The sequence below is a fragment of the Oncorhynchus tshawytscha genome, linkage group LG01 (assembly GCF_018296145.1).
Source record: "Oncorhynchus tshawytscha isolate Ot180627B linkage group LG01, Otsh_v2.0, whole genome shotgun sequence".
NCBI lineage: Eukaryota > Metazoa > Chordata > Actinopteri > Salmoniformes > Salmonidae > Oncorhynchus > Oncorhynchus tshawytscha.
Window position 1 is genome coordinate 90,417,036 of NC_056429.1, and position 14,179 is coordinate 90,431,214.

Below are 14,179 nucleotides of genomic sequence, written 5' to 3' on the forward strand. Positions count from 1 at the left end.
GTAACTCTGTGTTGTTGTATGTGTCAAACTGCTTTGCTTCATTCTTGGCCAGGTCGCAGTTGCAAATGAGAACTTGTTCTCAACTAGCCTACCTCGTTAAATAAAGGTGAAATTAAAAAACAATAATAATAATTGCATCCTCTCTAGCCACTTTGAACAGCATATAGCCTGTAAGAATGGCCCCAGCAGCGTTGATGACATTATGCAAATGTTTTGGAAAAGTGCATTGGACTTGGTGTGAACAAAATTGCTGTGCATCAAAAGTGGTATCTGTATTTTTTCAGAATTTGGACAAAAAGAACACAATGTAGTTTGTGAGATAAGGCCTTAAAAATCAAGCCTACTTGATGGTAATAGCACTCAATGTTGCCCCTAGTGACTGGTTTTGAATGCGTTTCCCGACATCCTCAGGACACGGATAGACATCTAATTTGAAAGTCAGTCTTGAGTGACCTACCTGTGCAAAACGTTTGATTGTGCTATTTTTGTTATTAACACACACACAGGGCCGGTCCTTGCCTTTTTTGGGCCCTGAGTGAGATTTGGTTGGGGGGCCGCACACCTTGCGGGCAAAACATTTTTGTTGCTCCCTTGTTGATGGTGGAGAGAATTGTTTTAAGTATATTAAAAAGTACCTTTCTTCCCATTTTGCCATGGGGTGGAGAGAAAGTATTTGAAGGTTTAAAGCAAGTTTTCTGGAAATCTACACATTTTGCCAAGGGTAGAGAGAACATTTAGCAGTTTTATAACAAATTCCATGCAATTGTACACAGTTTGTCATGAATTATGCCATGTTAATGATATCTGAGTGAGACTATAAAAATCAATGGGGGCCACATGGAGGTCAGGGCCCCTGGGCCTTGCAAGTTTAGATACTAATAAAAAAAGCTGACATGCTAGCTGACATGCTAATTAAGTGACTGTCTGACTGACATAAGAGAAAATCTGCTGATGTACAACCACATTTAGAAAATGTTACCTGTGTTGCAATTGTGTGTTCTACTATTGTAACTTAACAGTAAGACTACAACTAAGTTCCCTCACCAACACATGCACACACACAGCCATGGAGACACACGCAAACACGGTCTGAAGATATAACTTGTTTTTTCATCAACTCTTTATTGCATAAAAAGACACTGCTGAAAGTTGTATATTTAAAAGGACTAAATAAACCCAAAAGATTATCACCAGAATATCCATATGACCTTTTCCATTCCAACTGAAATATGACTTGAGTCCATAGAATGTCCCCTTCAATGTCAACCACTCATTTTGCAATTATGAAAAATGAAGGCACGTCCGAGTGTGACATGACACTAGTCTTCTATAGCAGACTCATCACCTGATGCTGTTGAAAGACGCTACATTGTCTTCTGCAAGCATTTATAAGTCAAATGCTGAATGAACTGTATATCTAAAAGTCTGTGTTTGGGTGCTTCATGTTGGTTACCATTATCAGCACATGGAATGGACATTCAATCTGCAGTGCCGAATATCAGCGTTGTAGCGTGGTTGAAATTTATAGGTGATTGAATCCACAATCTACAGATTGAATCCAGGCCAAATGTGTATTTCTCCTTTATTTGTTTTAGTTTTCACAACAATACAATCCAGCAATACCCATTCATAGGCAAATCAAGAACAATGTCCAGCAATACCCAATCAAGAACACGGTCCAGCAATACCCATTCATAGCCAATCAAGAGCATTGTCCTTGTTGGAGTAAGAAAACTTAAATGTAAAAAAAGAACAGAAAATCTTAAAACACAGCTGTGTGTTACATAATACAATGACTAGAAACAGAATTCTTAAACTAATCGAATAAAAGCAAATCAACACTTGCCTCTTTCCTTGCACCATACACAGTATACATTCATGTTTACATTTTCCCTACTGTACTTACAATTCAGTTTAGCCAGTAAATGACCTGAACCATTAAAATTAGGATTAAAGTGAATACATTTTTGAAAAGCGACATCTTAAAACATCCAACAATCCTGCAGTCAAATACATTAGCTTTGTGTGTAGGGCATACGCCCTCTAACTCAGCTGGTTAGAACGCTTGACATTATCCATCAACTCTTGGATGGAGTCCTTACCGTTGATATTAAGTGCACTTCTGTGATTTTGCATTCAACTAATTTAAGGATAAGGTTATGGCGGTTTATGCACATTTTTTATGTATAATCTGCAATATTGCTTCTGAGTCACTTCAACTACTCTACACAAACATCATATGTGGAAAAACATTGAAGGTGACTGGAATAGCCATACCTGGCAACCTTCCTTGGTAACATGTGGACCACTCAAATCAATATGGGGATCAGTATAGGGTCGGAAATAGGGCACATCTATGGGATCCTTCCAACGGAGAGGGCATTCAGCGTTGTTAGAAATGACAAAAGTGACCTCCAATGATATGTCTAAGTGTCAGTGTCCTCTGTGGTGGCAGAGGTGCTTCTGTTCACCTGGGGCTGCATCTCAATAGTCTAAAGTGGGCTTCTTTTCCTTCATCTGGCTGATATGAAAGAACCTGAGCAGGTGAAAGTAAATTCTTGGTAGGTGACTACTATATTGCTTTCACTGTCCTGTGTTGTTTCCCTCAGTGCAGATGAAGGGAAGGAGATGAAGAGAAGAGGAGATGAGAAGGGAAAAAGGGAAGGAGATAAGGAGAAGGGAAGTCACTTCAGACTATTGAGATGTAGCCTGGGGGTGTCCGTGGTTCCTCTAAGCTGAGGTATATATGTATTTGGTCTTGGCGAGGCCCGTGAGCTCATCCTCGTAGCGAGGCAGGCAGCAGAAGAGGATCCCACAGCCGATGCAGAGGATGGTGGCCCCCCAGCCGAAGCCGTAGGCCCAGGTGTAGTCGTAGTGGCCCTCGAAGATCAGGTCATTGAACCTGACTGGGTAGATGATGAGGGCGATGAACTGAAGGACCACTGTGGTGAGAAACAGGCAGAACAGAGATTTGTCAGTGGTGGATCATTCAGGAACAGAGAGGGTCATCAGTGATGGATGGGGAGGAGGCTGACTCTGTGGAACAGTGACACATAAGTGTGAGAGTCTACCAAAACTAGCGTGAGGGTGTGTGAACTTAAATCTCTAGGGCTTAGATGTAACAACAAGTTAGAGCATGTGTCATTTAGATTAGAAGGTGGATAACTAGATTAGAAGGTGGATAATAAAGTGGATGTACTGTGAGGTAAAGTTGATATTTTACACATTCACTGTATGGATGGCGAATCACAAAGTGGGATCAAACAATGGATCACATAGCGATGATTACTACTGTTACTACTTTACATCCACATATACTGGTGATCCAGTCAGAACTAGTTCTAAATGCTAATACTTATTTACTTCACTCTAAACACTGGGAAAACATTCCCATGAGAGGACAGCGGCTTTATAGTCAGACACCTCTACGATTCAGCTATGTCTGAGACAGTTTCAGGGTAATTCTGAGTGACTGTGTAGTCTCTCTTTCCCCTAGGCATAGGCCGGGCTGGGCTATCAGGTTTCACACTAGGGTGGCAGCTGCAGAAGGGGGGTATAGGGAGGAGGGGGAGTGTTCCTATTATCTCACTATCAGTGCTGTGACTCAGCCAGATGCAGAACATTCTCTCAGCCCTTCCCTGAACCTCAGAGCAGAGTAGGGACACAAACAACTCCCACTCCCTCTCCTCATTGGCAACGGCTAAAATAAGAAGACTAGCTTTAAGACTCGCCAACTTCACAGTAGCTATGGTTGCCATGCTACTTGAGCCCCCTCGGAACGTGGAGGAGCATAGGAAGCACTAAAGTATGAGAGTAATTGTAGTATGAGGTTTGGAGCAATACATTGAGGCAGGTCAAATTAACAAAGGAAAGCCAGTTGTTAATATTTCACTACGTCTTCAATAACTAACTTCTCCTCCATTAGCTCAGACACTTGAAGTACAAAAACATAAGGGAGCTGTTTCCCTGACACAGATGACGCCTAATATTGGACTAAAAAGCATTTAATGGAGATTGCTTTTTAGTCCAGGAGTAAATTAATCTGGGAAACCACCCCAAGAAGAACAGAAAGGTGTTGTGTTTCTTACCAGTGATGAAGAGCAGGACCCCAATGACAGGCAGAAGGCTGATGTTGAGGGTGCAGCAGAGAGCGATACAGGAGATGATGAAGGCTATGATAAGGATGATGAGGCCGATGATCATAAGAGCTGCCACAGCCTGGGCCCAAGCTGAAAAGACAACAAGCAATGTTTAGTACAGTGCCTTCAGAAAGTAGTCACACCCCTTTACTTATTTCACATATTGTTGTTTTACAGCCTGAATTTAAATTGGAGATTGTGTGTCACTGGCCTACACACAATACCCCATTTTGTCAAAATGGAAGTAAACATGTGTCAGGAGTAAACATGTGCTTAACAAGTCACATAATAAGTTGTTTGGCAATAATAGTGTTTTTGAATGACTACCTCATCTCTGTACTCCACACATACAGATAATTGTAAGGTCAGTTAGTCGATCAAAGAATTTCAAACACAGATTCAACCACAAAGACATGGGAGATGGGTAAAAATGTAAAAAGCAGACATTGAATATCCCTTGGAGCATGGTGAAGTTATTACTTACATTTTGGATGGTGTATCAATACACCCAGTCACTACAAAGAACAAGGTTTCCTTCCTAACTCAGTTGCCGGAGAGGAAGGAAACCATTCAGGGATTTTACCGTGAGCCCAATGGTGACTTTTAAACAAGTTCAATGGTTGTGATAAGAGAACTGATGGATCAACAACATTGTAGTTACTCCACAAAATAACCTAAATGACAGAGTGAAGAGAAGCTTGTACATAATACAAATATTCCAAAACATGTATCCTGTTTGCAATAAGGCACTACAGTAAAACAGCAAAAAAAAAAGATTTAAAAAAAAGTTGCAAATAAATTAACTTTATGTCCTGAATACAAAGTGTTATGTTTTGGGGCAAATCCAACAACACTTCACTGAGTACCACTTCATATTCTCAAGCATGGTGGTCGCTGCATCATGTTATGGGTATGCTTGTCATCTGCAAGGACCAGGGAGTGTTTTTAGGATAAAAAGAAATGGAATAGAGTTAAGCACAGGAAAAATCCTAAAGGAAAACCTGGTTCAGTCAGTCTTCCAACATATATTGTGTGACAAATTCACCTTTCAGTAGGACAATAACCTAAAACACAAGGCCAAATATTCACTGGAGTTGCTTACCAAGATGACATTGAATGTTCCCGAGTGGCCTAGATACAATTTTGACTTAAAAATCTTCCTGAAGATACATGGCAAGACTTTAAAAATGTCTGTCTGGCAAAGATCAACAACCAACTTGACAGAACTTGAAGAATATTAAAAAGAATGTGCAAGTATTGAACAATCCAGGTAGGCCAGTTGAGAACAAGTTCTCATTTACAATTACAATTTAGCATTAACACTGGAGTGAGACGTGCAGATGATTATGTACAAGTAGAGATACTGGGGTGCAAAAGAGTTGGGTGGGCTATTTACAGATGGGCGGTGTACAGGTGCAGTGATTGGTAAGCTGCTCTGACAGCTGATGCTTAAACTTAGCGAGAGAGATATGTCTCCAGCTTCAGTGATTTTTGCAATTCGTTACTGTCATTGGAAGCAGAGAACTGGAAGGCGGCCAAAGGAGGAGTTGGCTTTGGGGATGACCAGTGAAATATACTTCCTGGAGCGCGTGCTAGGGGTGGGTGTTGCTATGGTGACCAGTGAGCTGAGATAAGGCGGGGCTTTACCTAGCAAAGACTTACAGATAACCTGGAGCCAGTGGGTTTGGCCAAGAATAGGAAGAGAGGGCCAGTCAACGAGAGCATACAGGTTGCAGTGGTGGGTAGTATATAGGGATTTGGTGACAAAACAGATGGCACTATGATAGACTGCATTCAATTTGCTGAGTAGAGTGTTGGAGGCTATTTTGTAAATGACATCGCCAAAGTCAAGGATCGGTAGGATAGTCCGTTTTATGAGGGTATGTTTGGCAGCATGAGTGAAAGAGGCTGTTGCAAAACAGGAAGCTGAATCTAGATTTAATTTTGGATTTAACATGTTTAACATGAGTCTGGAAGGAGAGTTTACAGTCTAACCAGACACGTAGGTATTTGTAGTTGTCCACATATTCTAAGTCAGAACCGACCAGGGTAGTGATGCTAGTCGGGCGGGTGGGCGGGGGCAGCGATTGGTTGAAAAGCATGCATTTGCATTCTTAGAGACTTACCCAGAAATCTTATACCAACAGGCGCTTGAACAGCTTCTATCCCCACACAATAAGACTGATAAATAGCTAACAAAATAGCTACACGGACCGAGTTTACCTTGATTCTTTATTGACCTTTTATTTCAGTAGTTTCAGTAGGCCCTCGCTACATATTCGTCGCCAGAACCACTGGCTCCAGGTCATCTACAAGTCCATGCTAGGTAAAGCTCCGCCTTATCTCAGTTCACTGGTCACGATGGCAACACCCATCCGTAGCACGCGCTCCAGCAGGTGTATCTCACTGATCATCCCTAAAGCCAACACCTCATTTGGCCGCCTTTCGTTCCAGTACTCTGCTGCCTGTGACTGGAACGAATTGCAAAAATCGCTGAAGTTGGAGACTTTTATCTCCCTCACCAACTTCAAACATCAGCTATCTGAGCAGCTAACCGATCGCTGCAGCTGTACATAGTCTATTGGTAAATAGCCCACCCATTTTCACCTACCTCATCCCCATACTGTTTTTATTTATTTACTTTTCTGCTCTTTTGCACACCAATATCTCTACCTGTACATGACCATCTGATCATTTATCACTCCAGTGTTAATCTGCAAAATTGTAACTATTCGTCTACCTCCTCATGCCTTTTGCACACATTGTATATAGACTCCCCCTTTGTTTTCTACTGTGTTATTGACTTGTTAATTGTTTATTCCATGTGTAACTCTGTGTTGTCTGCTCACACTGCTATGCTTTATCTTGGCCAGGTCGCAGTTGTAAATGAGAACTTGTTCTCAACTAGCCTACCTGGTTAAATAAAGGTGAAATAAAATAAATATTCTCATCGGCAGACTCAGTAGTCTCTGTTTTTCTAATGACTGCCTCACCAGGTTCACCAACTACTTCTCTGATAGAGTTCAGTCTGTCAAATCGGAGGGCATGTTTTCCGGTCCTCTGGCAGTCTATGGGGGTACCACAGGGTTCAATTCTTGGGCCGACTCTTTTCTCTGTATATATCAATGATGTTGCTCTTGCTGTGGGCGATTCCCTGATCCACCTCTACGCAGACGACACCATTCTGTATACTTCTGGCCCTTCCTTGGACACTGTGCTATCAAACCTCCAAACGAGCTTCAATGCCACACAACACTGCTTCCGCGGCCTCCAACTACTCTTAAATGCTAGTTAAACCAAATGCATGCTTTTCAACCGTTCGCTGTCTGCACCCGCACGCCCAACTAGCATCACCACCCTGGATGGTTCCGACCTAGAATATGTGGACATCTATAAGTACCTAGGTGTCTGGCTAGACTGCAAACTCGCCTTCCAGACTCATATCAAACATCTCCAATCCAAAATCAAATCTAGAGTCAGCTTTCTATTCCGCAACAAAGCCTCCTTCACTCACGCCGCAAAACTTAACCTAGTAAAACTGACTGTCCTACCGATCCTCGACTTTGGCGATGTCATCTACAAAATAGCTTCCAATATTCTACTCAGCAAACTGGATGCAGTTTATCACAGTGCCATCCGTTTTGTTACTAAAGCACCTTATACCTACCACCCACCACTGCGATCTGTATGCTCTAGTCGGCTGGCCCTCGCTACATGTTCGTCGCCAGACCCACTGGCTCCAGGTCAAGTCTATGCTAGGTAAAGCTCCGCCTTATCTCAGTTCACTGGTCACGATGGCAACACTCACCCGTAGCACGCGCTCCAGCAGGTGTATCTCACTGATCATCCCTAAAGCCAACACCTCATTTGGCCGCCTTTCCTTCCAGTTCCCTGCTGCCTGCGACTGGAACGAATTGCAAAAATCTCTGAAGTTGGGAGACTTATCTCCCTCACCAACTTTAAACATCTGCTATCTGAGCAGGTAAACAATCGCTGCAGCTGTACATAGTACATCGGTTTATAGCCCACCCAATTTACCTACCTCATCCCCATACTGTTTTTATTTTATTTACTTTTCTGCTCTTTTGTACACCAGTATCTCTACCTGCACATGTTCATCTGATCATTTATCACTCCAGTGTTAATCTGCTAAAATGTAATTATTCACTCCTATGGCCTATTTATTGCCTACCTCCTCATGCCTTTTGCACACAATGTATATAGATTCTTTTTTTCCTAATATGTTATTGACTTGTTTATTGTTTACTCCATGTGTAACTCTGTTGTTGTCTGTTCACACTGCTATGCTTTATCTTGGCCAGGTCGCAGTTGCAAATGAGAACTTGGTCTCAACTAGCCTACCTGGTTAAATAAAGGTGAAATTAAAAATTAAAAAAAATAAAAACATACAAACTGTGCTACTATTTATCTTATATTCTGTTGCCTAGTCACCTTACCCCTATACATAGCAATCCAGTATCCCTGCACATGTAAATCTGGTATTGGAACTAACTTGTTAAATATTTACTGTATATAGTATGCTATTCTTACTTACTTAATTGTGTATTTCATATTTTTTCTTATTATTTCTCGTTTTATTTTTTTCATCTAGTAGTACATTGTTATTGATTACTGGTTGGGTTTTGAGTTTGTAAGAAAGGCATTTCACTGTCCTTGTGCATGTAACATTGAAACTTTAGAATCACATTTATTCAAGTTAACGACTCAGGGGTGTGAATATTTATGTCTATTAGATAGTTCTGTATTTAATTTAAAAAATAAACATTCAAGTTCCAAGTTTTATTAGAGTCGTATGTCATGTACATGAAACACATGGTTTACACCGTCTAAGAAATGGCTACTGGCAGGTTCATGCTGGACAAAGCAACAACAATAAGAAAGAAGAAAATATAAGAACATGAACAAAAAGTAAATGTCAGTAGAATAGAATAAACTATTTATCATAAGTATAATAGAGGAAGGCCCAATTTAGTCAAATATTTACACCTGTATTAGGTAAGGAGGTTAGTACATTGTCATGCCGCAACACAAATATTGCAATGAAACCCGTGTATTAGAATAAATGTATGAATGAATCCTGATAGGTTTGCTCCGCATTGCAATGAAGCCTTTGTTCTACAGTATCACAACTGCATCGTATTTCAACACATTGCTGGTGGTAGGTTACTGACATCTGTTGCATGCAAATGCAGAGCTCACACCTTAAATTATTCACTCTCTGTCTACCATCAGGATTAAATGGCAGGCAGCCTACGCCTGAGCTTCAGGCACTGCAGTCACGCCTTCGCTTGCCTCTAACAGACAACAGGATCCTAGTCTAACAAGTTTAACTTTGTGTGAACTAAGCCATACTGAAGAGTATCATTCAAACATTAAAACAGATGTACAGAGAGGTGGCGTGAGAAAGGATAATGTCCCTTGTGTTCAGAAAATGTAGATATTCTCACACTCAAAATGATGTGCTTCTCTGGATCTCAAGTCCATGGTCGAGAACAGTTTTAGTGTATTAGTAGCCGACTGTTACAGTTGTTTGACTGTTGCAAAGGATCTCTTTAAAATGTTAGTGCGAGTACTTCAATCTAATTCAAAAAGTGTGATGTGGACAGCTCACAGGGCCGAAGATAGCTCACAAATACAACTGAGTCTAAATACTCTCCAGAAGGGGAACATCTGTCTTGTGTCTTTCCTAATCAAGTTCAAAATAAACAACCAATGGCAAACCAATGTTGTTCATTTGAAAAAGTATGGGTCTGAACTTAAATCGATTGAATCAGTCGAGTCGTCATCTACAGCGATTAAGTAGAGATTCTATAATTGAGTTTGGCACTGTTTTGTTCAGGTGCACGTTTGAGTATTGTTGATGTCATTCATGCACTGTGCATTTTAAATAAGCAAGTTTGTTATGTGACTCCAAGCAAAGAAGTATGCTTGCAGTTTTAGGTAGGCTCCATCACATTGATTTGGCAACAAAAACTTTACATAGCCTAATAATCACAAAAAGCTTAACCTCATTAAGCAATTCCTATTATTGAGTGATTAATAAATTAGTCTGACAATATTAAAACAATGTAGATACAATAGTAATTACTGTGTTATTACACAATATACAGAGAAATGTAAAATGTTCACACGGGTTTGATTGTGAAGACAAACTACTCCCATTTCATCCATGCAACATTAGACCAGTAATTCCAGAGAATCCCTCCATGCTATCTCCCCACCCAGGAAGGGACAGTAAGTGGCCCTTGGAATGGACAACATCCGGCTGAGGTTGATTAATCACAACAAAGTTATGTTCCAGTGGTAATGTCAATACTAGTTCATCTTGATGGCACCAGTCAGATAGCGACATTACAGCCAACTGCACTCACCCAAACATTGTTAACCTTGGACCAGCAGCACTGACTCCAAATACACTGCATAATAAAAAGGAATATATCATTCTCCTTGATTTGTATTTGACTAGTTAAGAACTAACTTTTTATGGTATGAAAATGAAGGGTACAATTATACCAATTTTATTTCTCCAATTCCACCTGCTTGTTTTGTTCACTACTGGGCTATGCAATTCCACAGTTTAGGGTAAATGAATGGTTGCATTTATGTAAGTAACCCACTGACTGAGCTAGGACACTGGGGTAAGTAACCCACTGACTGAGCAAGGACACTGGGGTAAGTAACCCACTGACTGAGCTAGGACACTGGGGTAAGCAACCCACTAACTGAGCAAGGACACTGGGGTAAGCAACCCACTGACTGAGCAAGGACACTGGGGTAAGCAACCCACTGACTGAGCAAGGACACTGGGGTAAGCAACCCACTGACTGAGCAAGGACACTGGGGTAAGCAACCCACTGACTGAGCAAGGACACTGGGGTAAGCAACCCACTGACTGAGCAAGGACACTGGGGTAAGTAACCCACTGACTGAGCTAGGACACTGGGGTAAGTAACCCACTGACTGAGCTAGGACACTGGGGTAAGTAACCCACTGACTGAGCTAGGACACTGGGGTAAGTAACCCACTGACTGAGCTAGGACACTGGGGTAAGTAACCCACTGACTGAGCTAGACACTGGGGTAAGTAACCCACTGACTGAGCTAGGACACTGGGGTAAGTAACCCACTGACTGAGCTAAGACACTGGGGTAAGTAACCCACTGACTGAGCAAGGACACTGGGGTAAGTAACCCACTGACTGAGCAAGGACACTGGGGTAAGTAACCCACTGACTGAGCAAGGACACTGGGGTAAGTAACCCACTGACTGAGCAAGGACACTGGCGTAAGTAACCCACTGACTAAGCAAGGACACTGGGATAAGTGTAACTGTCTTTTCCTCACCTTATAACATCAACAATGTTGTTTACTGAGATCTGAAACTATTCCTCCATTCGGACTGCTAACTGAATGACAACATAGCTGTCCTAACTGACTGACTGAAGCAGTACTTCCTGAGTAATAGCATATGTTCCGAATGTACCAGACATGGATATTTTTCACCAGTGTCCAGTGAAGACCGAGGCATTTTCTCTATATTTTTTCTCACCACAGATTATCTGGCAATGGTTTGTAGCAGGACCTCTCCAGCTTGGTAGGGGCACTCATCACACTTCTAAAAAATACCCCTGAGAACATGACTGAGAAAGCCATCTTGATATGAATCCATCCTGCCTGTTAATACCAATATCCAAAGGTAATCCTCTATTCTCTTTTGTTCTATCATATACTATTGTTAGGAATTGGAACCTTGGTTACATGTTAAAAATTTGACGCAGCCTCTGACGTTTGATTTCTATTCTTACAATATATGTAAAGCAGCCAACATTTTAATTTAGTATGAGAAAGGATCTGAGTGGATATGTGCTTGATCAGAAATATTTTCTGATTACCATGATGAGTTGAGATGTTATAGTAGCTGTAAAATGTGCAGGAAAACACCAACAAACAGGAGGTAAAGACAATGGGAAACAGGGAAAATCAAGTGTTGTTCGAAGTTTACTCTGACTGGCTGCCACTTTGACATTGAAAAACTCCCAGGAGAGCATTCCTTTGCTTGTTGAAGGCTGACTTAAGTAAAAGGAATTGTGGACCGAAATAAAGAAATAGGTTGTTCATGAAGTAGGCCCATGCACTTGCCCAACAAACAATATACAACTAATGAAATGCCATCTGTGGAATACCTTTTGTACTGTGTAGGCTGAATATTAGTTATTATGATCTTGATCAGAGAGCGGGTATAATTTGTGGAACGTTCCAACAGGAATCTGTTCCAAAAACTTCATAAATAACAAGGTTGCCAACAAACACATACAAAGTTGTAGGGAGTGGGTTATTTAATTGCGTTTTTCAGGCAGCTAGTTAGCTTGGTGAACTGATCATGCTACTTTGTATGTGTTGTTTGTTGGCAAACCTTGTACTTTGGAACAGATTCCTGTTGGAACGTTCCACAAATTACACCCACCCCAGATCAGCCTTACTGTGAGCACCCACCCCAGATCAGCCTTACTGTGAGCACCCACCCCAGATCAGCCTTACTGTGAGCAGTCTCCAAATCTAATTCTGAATACATACACACTATAGTACAGTAGGCTATATTGTAAAATAATGAATATGGTGTTATTTTCCTTGTCACTATGATTAGGGCTGTTAAGTGAATCTTTATAGATGGTTTTACAACATGATACTTACAGAATTCCATGAGAGATTTGCATTCCCAGTTGTCATTCCGACCTCGGCATTGACTCCACATACTTGCGTAGTGGGACTTTGCGTCCTTGTCCTCAACCCACCCCGAAGTAGCAGCAATTGCAATAATGTCAAATATAATCGCAAAAAGCAAAAGAAGTGGTACGATCCACCTGCATCTTGGATACGCAATTCCACAGCGAAACATATTCGACAAAACAGAACAGAGAGTGGTGATAGAAGCGGTCAGGCGTCCAAATACCGTATGGGTTTGTGTGGGCTACACCTTTTTTACTGATCAAATCTGAAAGCCCCACCCTAGTTAGCAACGTAATCCATGCACAGTAGCCTAACCCTGTTTAAATGACTTGGAATGGCATGCAGGCTCATTCTCGTCAGGCTTGGCGAAGGGGCGAGAGTCAACCCAACCAGCATCTCAAGCCCAACCCATTGACAGTGGCCGCAATACAAACACTTAAAAAACACACCCTATCCCCCTCAGCCCTTAAGTGGACACTTCTGATGACGTATCATAACGTCTGACGATTATACACCGTTTTAAATTAACTATTTGTATTTTATTTACAATTATCAACAAACAAAAAGAATAGTCACATGCAAACAAGCATACATAAAAACTATTTACATTGCCAGGAATCCTAAAGAAACAAATCATAATAATACAAGTTTTAATAGCCTTTTTGTTTTTCATTTTTGTTAACGTAGTGCCATATTGTTTAAATTCATTTATAAAGGGAAACAAATAGGTTTTGAATTAGACCATTTGCATTTCTCAATTTGAAATGTACCTAATATTAATAGCAGTTGAATTAAATATACTACATCTTTGTCAATGTCAGAATTTCTGAAATAAATCATTATATCAAAACTATTAATGTACAACCTGTCCCGTTTTCTATGTAATAAAGTTCTGTATGTCAATCCCCCCCAAAAATCAACTATAAATACAGGTAAAAAAAATTGTCTCTTTCTCTAAACCACAATTAGTCAATATTCAGTCAATGTCTCAGCCTCCAGTATTTATGCTGCAGTAGTTTATGTGTCGGGGGGCTAGGGTCAGTTTGTTATATCTGGAGTACTTCTCCTATCCTATTCGGTGTCCTGTGTGAATCTAAGTGTGCGTTCTCTAATTCTCTCCTTCTCTCTTTCTTTCTCTCTCTCGGAGGGACCTAGGACCAGCCCTAGGACCATGCCCTGCTGTCCCCAGACTACCTGACATGATGACTCCTTGCTGTCCCCAGACCACCTGGCCGTGCTGCTGCTCCAGTTTCAACTGTTCTGCTTTATTATTATTCGACCATGCTGGTCATTT

General features: G+C 41.1%; 1 protein-coding gene across 1 annotated transcript; it reads right to left on the bottom strand.

Moving 5' to 3' along the window:
* Nucleotides 1-1,090: 1,090 nt before the first annotated feature.
* Nucleotides 1,091-13,292, bottom strand: LOC112234623 (p53 apoptosis effector related to PMP-22). Its single transcript, XM_024402857.2, has 3 exons — nucleotides 12,850-13,292; nucleotides 4,089-4,229; nucleotides 1,091-2,942 (listed from the first exon to the last, which is right to left on the bottom strand). The coding sequence occupies exons 1-3, from the start codon at nucleotides 13,052-13,054 to the stop codon at nucleotides 2,731-2,733; spliced, it is 558 nt and encodes a 185-aa protein (XP_024258625.1). The 5' UTR covers nucleotides 13,055-13,292; the 3' UTR covers nucleotides 1,091-2,730.
* Nucleotides 13,293-14,179: the final 887 nt, after the last annotated feature.

Excerpts from the sequence above, each read along its gene's own strand:
- LOC112234623 (XM_024402857.2), bottom strand. The coding sequence starts at position 13,054 with ATGTTTCGCTGTGGAATTGCGTATCCAAGATGCAGGTGGATCGTACCA. Across the intron at positions 4,230-12,849 it reads CAAATCTCTCATGGAATTCT|CTTGGGCCCAGGCTGTGGCA; the intron begins GTAAGTATCATG and ends TTGTCTTTTCAG. Across the intron at positions 2,943-4,088 it reads GGTCCTGCTCTTCATCACTG|TGGTCCTTCAGTTCATCGCC; the intron begins GTAAGAAACACA and ends TTCTCACCACAG.